Genomic DNA, 11,817 nt, shown 5'->3' on the forward strand with positions numbered 1-11,817 from the left:
CTCTGCTCCAGTGACCTGTTGCCATTCAATGGGCTTTTATACAAGAGTCCATATCAGTAGAGGTAGAGAAGCCTCAGTGAGGGGAAACCCAGGCTCAGGTAGAGCCTCTATCCTTGCTGCTCTGGACAGATACATAAAAGACCAACTCTAAGCCTGAATTTTCACTGCTTTTAGAATACACAGTCTTCTAGTGGCACATTGGTTGAATTGAACCAACAGCAATTTGTCCTCACAAAATTGGTGGTAATATTCCAAAGACAGATTCATTTTCTCTCCTACACTGCTTCTGCCAGCACCATGATTTTTAGACTTACACCATCAGGATATCCCAACATCACTTGCAACTGAGGAACTGATTTTGCAATCAAAGAATTCTGATAATGGGATTGCCCTATGGAATGCATTATTAGTCTTACAATGTACACCATCAGCCAGAAAAAGTCGGCCCAATAAGACTATGAGATGCCCTGCTAAAGGTACAGCTATGACACCAGTTTGGAAACCCCACTCTATGAGATAGGAAGGTTGTCCCATAAATTCTGGTAAGTGATTAAAATCAATGACTATATCGTGGGCATTTTTTCATATCTACTATATATACACACTTCAGAGAATCAAGGGAGGAGGTAGAAGTGGCCCCTATTATCACCAAATTAGTAACTCCTTTATAGAACACTTTCTTTCCATCCCCCAACATAGGGCTCAGCCTGTTTGGGAGGGCCTAATTAAAAAAAAAAAAAAAAAAAGACTTTGGAATTTGCAACTATCCCATTGCTCTGTGGGTCTCCTTCAGCCACTGACGAAATAGAGGATAGGCTTTCTATACCGGCTGGAGTGACCTATTCCTATTACCAAGGAGAATTTAAGTGGCTGGTACATAATGGGGCAAGAAGGACTATGCCTAAAACCCAAAATATACATTGGAGAGATTCCTAGTTATGATTGCCTGATGACAATGGCCAGTGCATTAAAGACAGGAACATTAAGGATACTGATCCTTCAGGAATGATTTGGATGACTCACCAGGAAAAGAACACTGAAGTACTAACATACTGGCAGTGAGTGAGGGAAATTTGGAATGAGTAGCAACTTTGGTCTTATAGCCAATACCAAGGTGGAGACTGTTGCAGCATGCATGTGTTATATTCATCGATCTATATGCATATTATTGAACATGTACCAAAGCAACCCTGTGGTGTGTATTAATATCTTTATTTAATAGGTAAGTACATTGAAGCTCAGAGAGATGGCACGTGGCTGGTAAATAGCCGGGTTAGCCCTGAATCCATGACTGCCCTATCATGAGATCTATGTTTTCTACCACACCCAACAGTGGCTTACTCAGTGCCTATAGGAATGAGTGAATGCAGTGATGTGAAGCAGAGTCATTTTCTGAGTGTCTGCAAATTCATACATAGGTCTCTTCCTTTGATTTTTTTTTTTTCCCCACTTTGCTTTCTGGAACTATGTTCCGGGAATCAAATCAGTACAGTGATACAGTTTGGATATTAGAGGTCACCTAATAACCTTCCACTATACAAATTCTCTTAAAAACAGAACTGAAAATTTCAAAGAGGCATGAAGTGTTTTTAGGTTTCCTAAATCTATAGAAAACATTTAGCAAAGTTCAACTAATGTTTTTACCTTAAGTTACACAGGGACAAAAAAAATATGAGCTGGAAGGAATTGAGAATTATTCTAGTCTCATCACCCTTCCTTTTTTTCCCCTTCCTCCTCTACAGCTTTTAACCACATCCCTCCCAGCTGCCCCTACAGCCTCTGCTTGAGCTGATGGGGCAGTCTGTTATCTCTGGGCTGTCACTAAAATGAGGGTCTTCTCTGGACCTTTAATTCTCATGCACCTACTTACTATGTCACTTCAAGCAAGTCACTTTACTCCATTCGGCCTCCATGTCCTCTCCTGGAATGTGAGTTTAATAACTCCTCAATCACTAAATTGTTATGTGGCTTAAATCCTATAACCTGACCTAGCAACAGTATTCACAATAGTCAAAAGATGGAAGCCACCCAAGTGTCCATTCATAGATGAATGGATAAACAAAATGCATATACAGACTTTGGGATATTATTCAGCCTTTAAAAGGAAGGAAATCCTGTCACATGCTACAACATGGATGAACCTTGAGGACCTTTTGTTAAGTGAAATAAGCCAGTCACAAAAGAACAAATACTGTATGATTCCACTTATATTGGAGCACCTAAAGAAGTCAAATTCATTGGGACAGAAAATTGAATGGTAGCTGCCAGGTGCTGAGGGGAGGGGATAATGGGCGAATTATTGTTGAACAGTCTCAGTTGGGCAAGATGAAAAAAGTTCTATGGATGGTGCGAATGGGCACACAATGAAGTGAATGTATTTAATGCCACTGAACTATATACTTGAAAATGGTTACAATGGCAAATTTTGTTATATTTTACAATTCTTAAAATAAAAAAAATAACCTCAGAAAATCCCTAGCTCAGTGACAAGTACACAGTTGGTGCCCACTAAATGTCAATTCCTTTCTTACCACTCACCGGCGTGACACCTGCCTTGGGGTCTTGCGGTATAAATCCCTCACCCCCTGATGTTAAAAGAATATCAAGTCTTTCCTCAGAAGGACTTGTTTCTGGAAGTAGGAAGCAGAGGGTGGCGTGTAAGGGAGAGCTCCAGGCGCTGTTGTCGCCATCCAAACCTCCCCAAGAGCAGCTCCCAGACGTGGGCACGGCACAACACGTTGGTGTGGAGTAATGATGACCAGTGTCAAAGGACACAACATGATTCCTCCATCTTAGATGCGATATTTTATCTTATTAGAATCTGAGGACACGGGAGGGAGGGCGAAGCAAGGACGAAATGCTGCGTAGCTCTCTCTACGGCCAGCCCGGGGCTTCCGCCACCTGCGGCGCCCGAGCTCTGCCCCGCCTCACGCAACGCCCTCTCCTCCCACTCTCCGCCCCTCGGCCCGCCTCCTTGGCGACGTGACTCCGACGGGAAATCGAAAGTGAAATAGGGAACCTGCTGCCGGCTGCTCAGTACCCTGAGAAGGTGAGTGACTCGCCCAGACCCTAGTGCCCCAGCCCTGGCTGGGGGACCTCTCTCCCCTGCCCCAGATTCGAAGGGCCCCTTCCATCCATTGCTCACCCCTAGAGCCTGTAGTCCCAGCTCTCCCTTCGCAGTGGGGCTCGCTCAGCCCCAGCCCAGCAGTCCGCCCCGCCCCCCCGGCCGCGGCTGGCAGCCTGCCTGGAAGGGGGCCCGGCTGTGAAAGTGAATTCCAAGCCACCCGGAAGGAGGAAGGGGCCAGGGCCGCCTTGTTGCTGCCGCCTGAGTGGGGCCCAACCGGGGCGGCAACCTAGCCCGGAGCATGGTCCAGGGACTCCCGTCGACAGTTCCCCCCTGAGGGTGAGGGTTAGGAGTTAGGGTTAGAGTTAGAGAGGGGCAGGATGGTTTCAGATGTTAGAAACATATGAGTCCGTGCCCCAGAGGCAATGAAGACAGCTACCAGGTTCCCAGGAAGGAGAGGAGAACCCAGGGAGCGCTTGACCACACATTTGTGTGTATAGAAACACAAACATGTAAGCCCATACATACCTACAGGTACATATGCATACAGATACACATATATAATAAATATGTACGTAATCACAGATATATATAATTCCTGCCATTATTGTGCAGATTAATGATGTTTGCAAAGCATGAAGCACCTTCTCAGGCACATGGAGTGTGCATAGTAAATGTCCCCTATCATTGATGATGAGCTGCTCAGCAGGGGACTGGTGGCCCGAGAGGGGAGAGGATGAACAGGAAAAGCCTGGGAGCAGAGGATGAAGCAGAGATGGCCATGATGAAAATAGAGTTGTAAACAGCTTTATCACTGAAGTTCTCAATAACATTCACAGTCTCTTTGGGGGACTCAGTTTCCCCTTCTGTCTGACTAGATAAGTAGATGAGACTAGAGGGGAGAAGCTCTTATTATTCAAGTTAATGTTCTGGTCTTATTTTCACCCTTTCCACTTCACTCATCCTCATGTTTTCCTTTGGATTGTTTTTTCCTCACACAACACTTACCTTCTTTCTTTTCTCGTCTCCCCACTAGGCTACCCCAGAATCTCCACGGCGCTGCTTACTAAGAACACTATCCCTATGGCCTCAGCAGCGCCCTTGGCAATGATGTGGGAGGAAGTCACGTGCCCTATCTGCCTGGATCCCATGGTGGAGCCTATGAGCATTGACTGTGGCCACAGCTTCTGCCACGAGTGCATCTCTGAGGTCGGGAGAGATGGGGGCGGCGTCTGCCCTATATGTAAGCACAAGTTCTTGCTCCGAAACTTCCGACCCAATTGGCCACTAGCTAATATGGTGGACAACCTCAAACAAATGGGCCAGAGTGCCAAGGAGGGCACACAGGGGGAGCAGTGTAAGGTACATGGAGAGAAACTGCACCTGTTCTGTGAGGAAGATGGGAAGACCCTTTGCTGGGTGTGTTCCCAGTCCCAGAGCCACCGTAACCACCACATGGTCCCTATTGAGGAGGCTGCTCGGGAATACCAGGTGAGGCCTTAGCACAGAGGCATGAGCAGGTAGAAGGGAGATGTGTCCCTGGGAGGGGGGGGTGCTTTGTTCCCCAGAGCTGGGGAGGCAGAGTCGCCTGTGGAGTGGAGGGGTTGGGGAAATGTAGGGGGTCTCCCACCTTCCATGTCTAATTTAAGCAGAGAACTGCAAGCTCAGCACAACTTTCTCATTCCCTAGGAGCAGGGAGTATGCTTGGGAAAATGCTGCAAGGATCACATTTCCTTGTAGCCTCCTGGTTAATTAGGAATGAGTAGTGCCCCACCCCATACCACCCCCCCAACAGTATGGCTGTATTTTTAAGAAACATCTGCAGAATTCCTACCCCAGTCAGACCGTAGTCTTCCCTCTTTCTCTGCACTCAGGCTTTTCAAAGTACCAGCGTGGTGGTCATCTTCATGCCACCCCACCCCACTTTTTGGTCTGGTTGGGCACTAATCTATCTTTCTCTGCAGGAGAAGCTACAGGTGGCATTAGGGAAACTGAGAAAAGGACAGGAGTTGGCTGAGGAGTTGGAAGTGAATATTGCAACAAAGAGAGCAGCCTGGAAGGCAAGTGTCGCGTCCCAAAGGGAATCTCAGATCAGAAGCCAGGGCAGAGTCCAGGGTCCTGGTCTCAAGCCCTAACCATAGCTATGCGCATCTGGGGAGTGATAGTATATCGCACTCTCCAAGAACCAGCTGTTCTCTAGGTCTCCTGATAGAGGAGATTAAAAAGGAGAAAATTCCCAATCAGAAAAATCAAGAGTCTTAGAAGAAGGTGCCAAGAGGAACAAGACATACCCTAAAGCTCCTGATCCTTGAGCCTGGTCTTAAAACATGACAGCACCCCACCTTTGTGTCTGGGACAGAGGTCCCCTAGGAGAGATGCCCAATGGCTAGACCTGTCAGGAAATGACAAGGGCTGTGAGGAACAGAGTTATGGGAATGACCAAGGCCAGACATAGAAAAACCAGTGTGAGCGGGTAGTTGCTTGACCGTGTCCAGATCACTGGTCCAAAGTAGAATGGACAACTAAAGCTTGTTCTGCCTCTAACTGGGAGATGGGGCGGTCAGGGATTAGAGGAATGGAGGGAACTCATGGCAAATAAAGCCCAGAAAAGGAAGATGTGGGATCAGAGAAGGGTAAGTCAGACTGTGGTGGCAAAAGGAGTCATCCTGTGTCATCGGGTGACCTTCAGTCACTAACAGGAGAGGACAAGCAAAGATTATCCCAAAGACTCCCTTTCCTTGGGACTGAGGAACAGTGTTGTGAGCCTGTGTTTGGGAGGTTGTTGGCGGTGGGGACGGGTCACTCTCTCAGGAACCCACAGAGATACGAAGACAGAGCGGCACCGTTGGGGGCTAACTGGGTTTTGAAAGAGGCCGTAGAAAGTCTGATACCACGGGCAGTACAGCTGTGGTTGTGGGGCAGCTACAGCGGGCCCCCCCATAAACCCATCTCCCTCTCAGCCCAGAGGCCTCACCCACGCACCTCCCCAGCAAAACAGTGTGTGTACGTACATATGTTCTGAGACCCAGAGTGCTGAGTCTACGGGAATAGAAATAGATATGAACACCTTCCTTCCCGAAGCTGAGGAGATTTTGATCAAAACCTTCTCTTTCCATTGACACCAAAGAGCCAGGTTGAGACACACAAACTGAGGATTCACGCAGAGTTTGTACAGCAGAGAAACTTCCTGGCTATGGACGAACAGCGGCAACTACAGAGACTAGACACGGAGGAGAGGGAACAGCTGAGAATCCTGGGGGAGGCTGAGGCCATGCTGGCCCAGAAGAGCCAAGCCCTGCAGGAGCTGGTCATGGAGCTGGAAAGGAGGAGCAGAGGCTCAGCCCTGGAGCTGCTGCAGGTGAGCCGGCCCCCTCCCTGCAGCCCAAGGAGAAACTGAAAAACGGGCAGCCTCGGGGAGCTCTAGCATCAGCAAATGGAAACCCGGTGCCTGGAATAACCGGAATTCAGACCCATGAGTGGTTTGCATTCAAGCCCTGGAAAGGTCCCGATTTAGGAGGGAATTTTCCTTGCAGCAATTAAAAAGAACATGCATCCCTGTTAGAGCCTGCTCTGACACATACCAGGTTCACGACCTTGAGAAAGTTCCTTAACCTTGCCGAGTGTCAGATTTCTCATATGTTAAGTGGATAGTATAATATTAAATATCCCAAAGGATTTTTGTGAGGATTAAATGAGAGAAACCACAAAAGCTTCTACATGAGGGTTTGGCCATAGGAAAGTTCTCATACATGTAACTGAAAACACGGCCCTAGAAATTAAGAGACAGTAGCCCAGCCCCAGCCCTGCCACCAATTGTCTCCATCATTCTAGGGCAAGTGCTTTTCTTTTCCTAGACCTACTTTCTCCATTTGTGAAACAAGCGGGAGGAAGTGGACTGAATAACAAGGATTCCCCAGACGTTAGTCACGATGTATCATCTTCACACTTCCTGGCATATCTGTGGACTACCCAGATCCTGTTAGCATGTTGTTTCCTTGACCTGTCTCACTCTTTCATCAGAAGAAATTTAGCATAAAAGGAAATTTGCCCTAAGCACTAGTAGCCACGAAACCCTGTGTTAATATGTTACTGATTTTTTTTTCTATTTTCATGACAACAATGGCCATTTCTTAAATAGCACATAGGACATGCTTCAGTGTATTCATTCTGTCATGACAATGCAGTGAGGTATGGGTGCTGTTATCCCCATTTTGTAGATGGGAAAACAGAGGGGCAGAGAGTTTGAGAAACTTAGAGACTAAAGCTGAGTAACTTGACCAGTTTCACCCAAATAGTAAGAGGCAGAGCTAAAATTAAGGTAAGCATATAACTATTTTTTTTAAAAAACTCACCCACGTGTGTTCTACTTAAAATCATCTCTCATCCCCTAATATGTTTGCCTTGTTTTGGGAAACTGTCGACCAGAGGGTCTCAAAAAGTTCCTTCTGCTCTAACCTCCTGCAGTTTTTCTCTTCCCCAACCTTTTCAAGGTCTCTGTCAGATGTGGTCATGAAGCCATTCTTGTGTTTTTTATATTTTGTTTGTTTCTTCTCATTCTCTAAATCTTGCTTCTGCCCAACACTGAGCCATGCTTTCTAACACACTTTTGACTGGGCCTAGGAGTGTGTCTGTTCCCAGGGAAGGGCTCCTAAGCCCTGCCACAGCATATTCTCAAATGATTCAATTTCACATGCATGAGAAAGTAGCATTAACTCCAGCGTAAAACAGAGCCCTTCCTTCCCAAACAATACAAGCCTGCAAATGAGATGGAGCAGTTTCTGTGCATCGTGACCTGGCCATTCTCACCCTGTGACTGTCTCTGGGCCTCAGCCAGGCTGGGCTACTTATTCCTTTCCACTGTCCCCCCACTCCTCTACCCACAAATCTGGGCTTTCTGATTTGTCTTCTGAATCAGAGTCCTTAAACTGGTCATCCTTCCCCTCGCTATAGGTCATACCCATGCCAGTTACCCTGGTTACCCCACAAATATCCACACCCTTTCTCCTCCAAGCTGGTCAGAAATATTTCTGGTATTGGCCCAGAGGAACAATAGGGTAGAGCAATGTCCCATGGGCCTCAGGGGGGCATCACCTCACCCACAGAACTGAGGTCTCCATGAGAAACCAGTGATCCAGAATTTACACTCTATCTCTTTTCTCCTCAGGAGGTGAAAAGTGTCCTGGGAAGGTAAGGAGAGGTTTTCTTTGTAAGAGGAGAGGGTGACAGGAAGCATACATACCTGTGGAAAAGGTTTTTGAGTTAGAAAAACATGCACTGATGTTTTCCCCATTCTCCTCCCTATTTTCAAAGACCCAATCATCCATAAAATATTTTCTGGTCTGAAGCTAATTAATGGGCACCTCAATTGGTGAGTTGCCCAAAGTAATTGGACTATAAGAGCTTCACAAAGTGAACCCCGACAAACCGGGAAATTCTGAGTCCACAGCCTGCTAGGTAAAAAGAATCTAGCTGGTTACAAATCTCCCAGAAAGAGCCAGGTGTGAGACCAGCAGCATGGGGCATGGGCAAGACTCCTTGGGGATCCTTACGGAAGTGATTCCATCTGTAGCACATGCCTCACCTGTAAAATGAAACAATGTGCTTGCCTGCTTATCTCAGGCTTGGGGAAGAGATATAGACTGTCCAGTAGCTTCAGGGGGCCCATGTAACCAGGAAGGCCTAGATAGGAACCAAGTCCTGCATCTTTTTGCCTTCCACCCGCCCCCCCCACCCCGGGATCCTAACACAGGTGTTTGTAAATTTGCACTAAATTGTTATCCACAAGGGAGGTTATAGTGTTGCGGTTCAGGAGGGTGGGGCAGGAGTTGGAGACAGGGTCTGTAACTGTTTGCCCCAGGAGTGAGTCTTGGAACCTGAAGGAGCTGGACGTCACCTCCCTAGACCTGAGGAGTGTGTGCCTCGTGCCAGGGCTGAAGAGGATGCTGAGGACATGTGGAGGTGAGGCGAGTACCAGGAGTGTGGGACTGGGGAACAAAGTGGGTGATGAGGGTGCAGAGTGAGTCCCAGGGTCAGGGAGAAATGCAGGTCAGGGTAGGTGAGGCAGGGACAGAGAGGCAGTTCCCTCAAAAGTCAGGCCTGGGGTTCCTTTCCTCCCACAGTGAGGCCACAGTCACCTCCCACCACCGGCCCAGGGTTCCTGATTCCCCTCCCTCTCCCATCCTGACTGTGGTCCTCTCTCTGCAGTACACATCACTCTGGATCCACACACAGCCAATCCGTGGCTCATCCTTTCAAAGGATCAGAGACAAGTGAGGCTTGGAGACAGCCAGCAGAAAGTGCCTGAAAATGAGGACAGATTTGACAGTTACCCCATGGTCCTGGGTGCCCAGTGCTTTGACTCTGGAAAGGTTTACTGGGAGGTAGATGTGACAGGAAAGGAGGCCTGGGACCTGGGTGTTTGTAGAGACTCTGTGCAAAGGAAGGGGCAATTTTTGCTCAGCCCCGAGAATGGCTTCTGGACCATTTGGCTGTGGAACAAGCAAAAATATGAGGCTGGTACCTGCCCCCAGACCCCCCTCCACCTTCAAGTGCCTCCGCGCCAAGTTGGGATCTTCCTGGACTGTGAGGCCCGCATTGTCTCCTTCTATAATGTCACTGACCATGGCTCCCTCATCTATACGTTCTCTGAATGTGCCTTCGCTGGACCTCTGCGGCCCTTCTTCAGTACTGGTTTTAATGATGAAGGAAGAAATGCAGCCCCTCTTGTCCTCTGTCCACTGGAGATGGGATGGTAGGGATCCACTGACCTGTGGCGGCACTCTCTGGACACCAACACCTCCCTTGTTGGTGCCCTTCTCAGCCACTGACCCTGCCTCATTTCCCCAGGAACTCTGAACCACTTTCTCTGCAGAGGGGTCAGGATACCAGCAAGCAGACTTTGGCAGGGAATTCACTGAAAATCTACATCAAATGACCTTCAACATCAGCATTCCTGCACTAGAGTGCTTTCTGATTCCCTCCATGAAACAAACTACTTATATTTGGCCCAAATCACCTAGATCAACCAAAACTTGTTTCTTCCATCTTTATGTGACCCAAATCTTGTTTCCTCCTCTCCATCTCTAGACCTTTGGTTAGATCTCTTATACACCTTGCATGGTTTGCAAAGGGGCTTCCTAAATGCATTGGGCCTCAACCTATCCCATTCGATCCTTGTTCTTGTATACATCAAGGATTACTGTTGCAACATACACACATCAGATCCTAAGTGGCTCCACACCAATAGAAAAACAGTCATCCTTTGAAAATAAAGGCTGAATGATGTATGCCTTAGATTGCCACATTACATATCCAGCCCCTGGCTCCCCCATCCCTACCATGCTCTTCCAACCACATCTTGTTGATAATGGAGTTGGTCAAAAGGTGTATCAATCTAAATGGAAGGTGGGATGGATTTTTGATATGTCAACTTGTCTAGGCCATAAGCCCCCAGTTTTTCAATCACTAATCTAAATGTTGCTGTGAAGGCATTTTGTAGATGTTATTAAAGTCCATAATCATTTGACTTTAAGGGAGATTGGATTAGGCCTGCCCAACTTATCCAGGACAATTAAGTGAAAGACCTTAAGGGCAGAACTTCACTGAAGTTCACTGAAGATGATCCATCTACCAATAGTACCTTTAGCTCCTGCCAGAGTTACAGCCTGCTGTTCCTGATGCCCTGCCTTGCAGATTTAGGACCTGCCTTGCCAACCCCCACAATTGCATAAGTGAATTCCTTACAATAAATCTCTTCACATTTATCTACTAGTTCTGCTTCTTTGGTGAACCTGATGGTTATGAAGGCCAGGACTGCAGTAACAGCCTCACCTGGTGATAGCAAACACTCTCTTGAGTTTAAACTGTTAAGATTGGAACAAAAAGTGCTACACTCAAGCAGTAGTAAGCTGTGAGAGAACAGCTATCCTTCTAGCAACCTGAGTCCTTGTCTAAAATAGAATCTCAGGAGGAGAGGCTGGGAAAATGGCAGAGTAGGAAGACCCTAAGCTCACTTCCTCCCATGGATACAACTAGATAACACACACATCAGTGTAAACTCAGAAAATGACCTGAAGACTGGCAGAACAAACCACCACTAAAGATAGAGAAGAGGCCACATTGACAAGGTAGGAAGGGTAGAGATGTGGCCGAGAGCTAAATGGACCATGGGCCACCCACAGGAATGAGGGAGCCACTGGAGCAGAGAAGGGCAAGAAGCAGACTATCACTCCAGGGAGCCTGCATGGGGAAGACCAATTCCTATAACCTTTGGCTTCAAAAACTAGAAGGGCTGAATTTCATGAGTTCTTATAACCAGTGGGACTTAAAGCCTGGAATTTTGAAAATTAGCTGGCTTGGCCCTGAGAGAGTCCTGAGGATGATAGGAAGTTGAGTGCCAGACTTTAAAGAGCATGACAAACAGCCCTCAAAGATTCAGCATAGAAGCAGCCATTTGAAAAAACACCTGGGGCATGTTGGAGTGAGTGTTACTCATCTCAGAGTGCATCCTGGAGGGGCAGGGTTTGCTGAGGCACTCCTCCAGGAACAAAGGAGCTGGTAGACCCTATCTCCCTTCCCCATCACCCAGCATAAACACAAGGCCATCTGCAGGATACAGCACAGTGCCAACACTATCAAACTTGCTTACACCAAGCCCTGGCCACCCACATGTCAGCAGATCTGCCTTTTCCAGTCATGCTTGCCTTGGCCCCAGCACTGCAGTCCCCTCCCCCAGAAGACCAGGACAAACATTG

General features: G+C 47.6%; 1 protein-coding gene across 2 annotated transcripts; it reads left to right on the forward strand.

Moving 5' to 3' along the window:
- The first annotated feature begins 2,944 nt into the window (after positions 1-2,944).
- Positions 2,945-10,827, forward strand: TRIM21 (tripartite motif containing 21). Of its 2 annotated transcripts, XM_006732237.3 has the most exons (7): positions 2,945-3,049; positions 4,101-4,555; positions 5,029-5,124; positions 6,192-6,422; positions 8,229-8,251; positions 8,922-9,022; positions 9,269-10,827. In XM_006732237.3, the coding sequence occupies exons 2-7, from the start codon at positions 4,148-4,150 to the stop codon at positions 9,817-9,819; spliced, it is 1,410 nt and encodes a 469-aa protein (XP_006732300.1). In that variant the 5' UTR covers positions 2,945-3,049; positions 4,101-4,147; the 3' UTR covers positions 9,820-10,827. The 2 variants fall into 2 exon arrangements, with proteins under 2 accessions (XP_006732300.1, XP_030882820.1); XM_031026960.2 differs by lacking the exon at positions 5,029-5,124.
- Positions 10,828-11,817: the final 990 nt, after the last annotated feature.

Source organism: Leptonychotes weddellii, unplaced genomic scaffold, assembly GCF_054177405.1.
Source record: "Leptonychotes weddellii isolate Sample4059 unplaced genomic scaffold, ASM5417740v2 HiC_scaffold_2624, whole genome shotgun sequence".
NCBI lineage: Eukaryota > Metazoa > Chordata > Mammalia > Carnivora > Phocidae > Leptonychotes > Leptonychotes weddellii.

Bases quoted from the DNA above. Each gene is read 5' to 3' on its own strand.
- TRIM21 (XM_006732237.3), top strand. From the start codon at position 4,148: ATGGCCTCAGCAGCGCCCTTGGCAATGATGTGGGAGGAAGTCACGTGC. The intron at 5,125-6,191 runs GCAAGTGTCGCG...TTGACACCAAAG, and splicing joins CAAAGAGAGCAGCCTGGAAG to AGCCAGGTTGAGACACACAA. The intron at 6,423-8,228 runs GTGAGCCGGCCC...TTTTCTCCTCAG, and splicing joins CAGCCCTGGAGCTGCTGCAG to GAGGTGAAAAGTGTCCTGGG.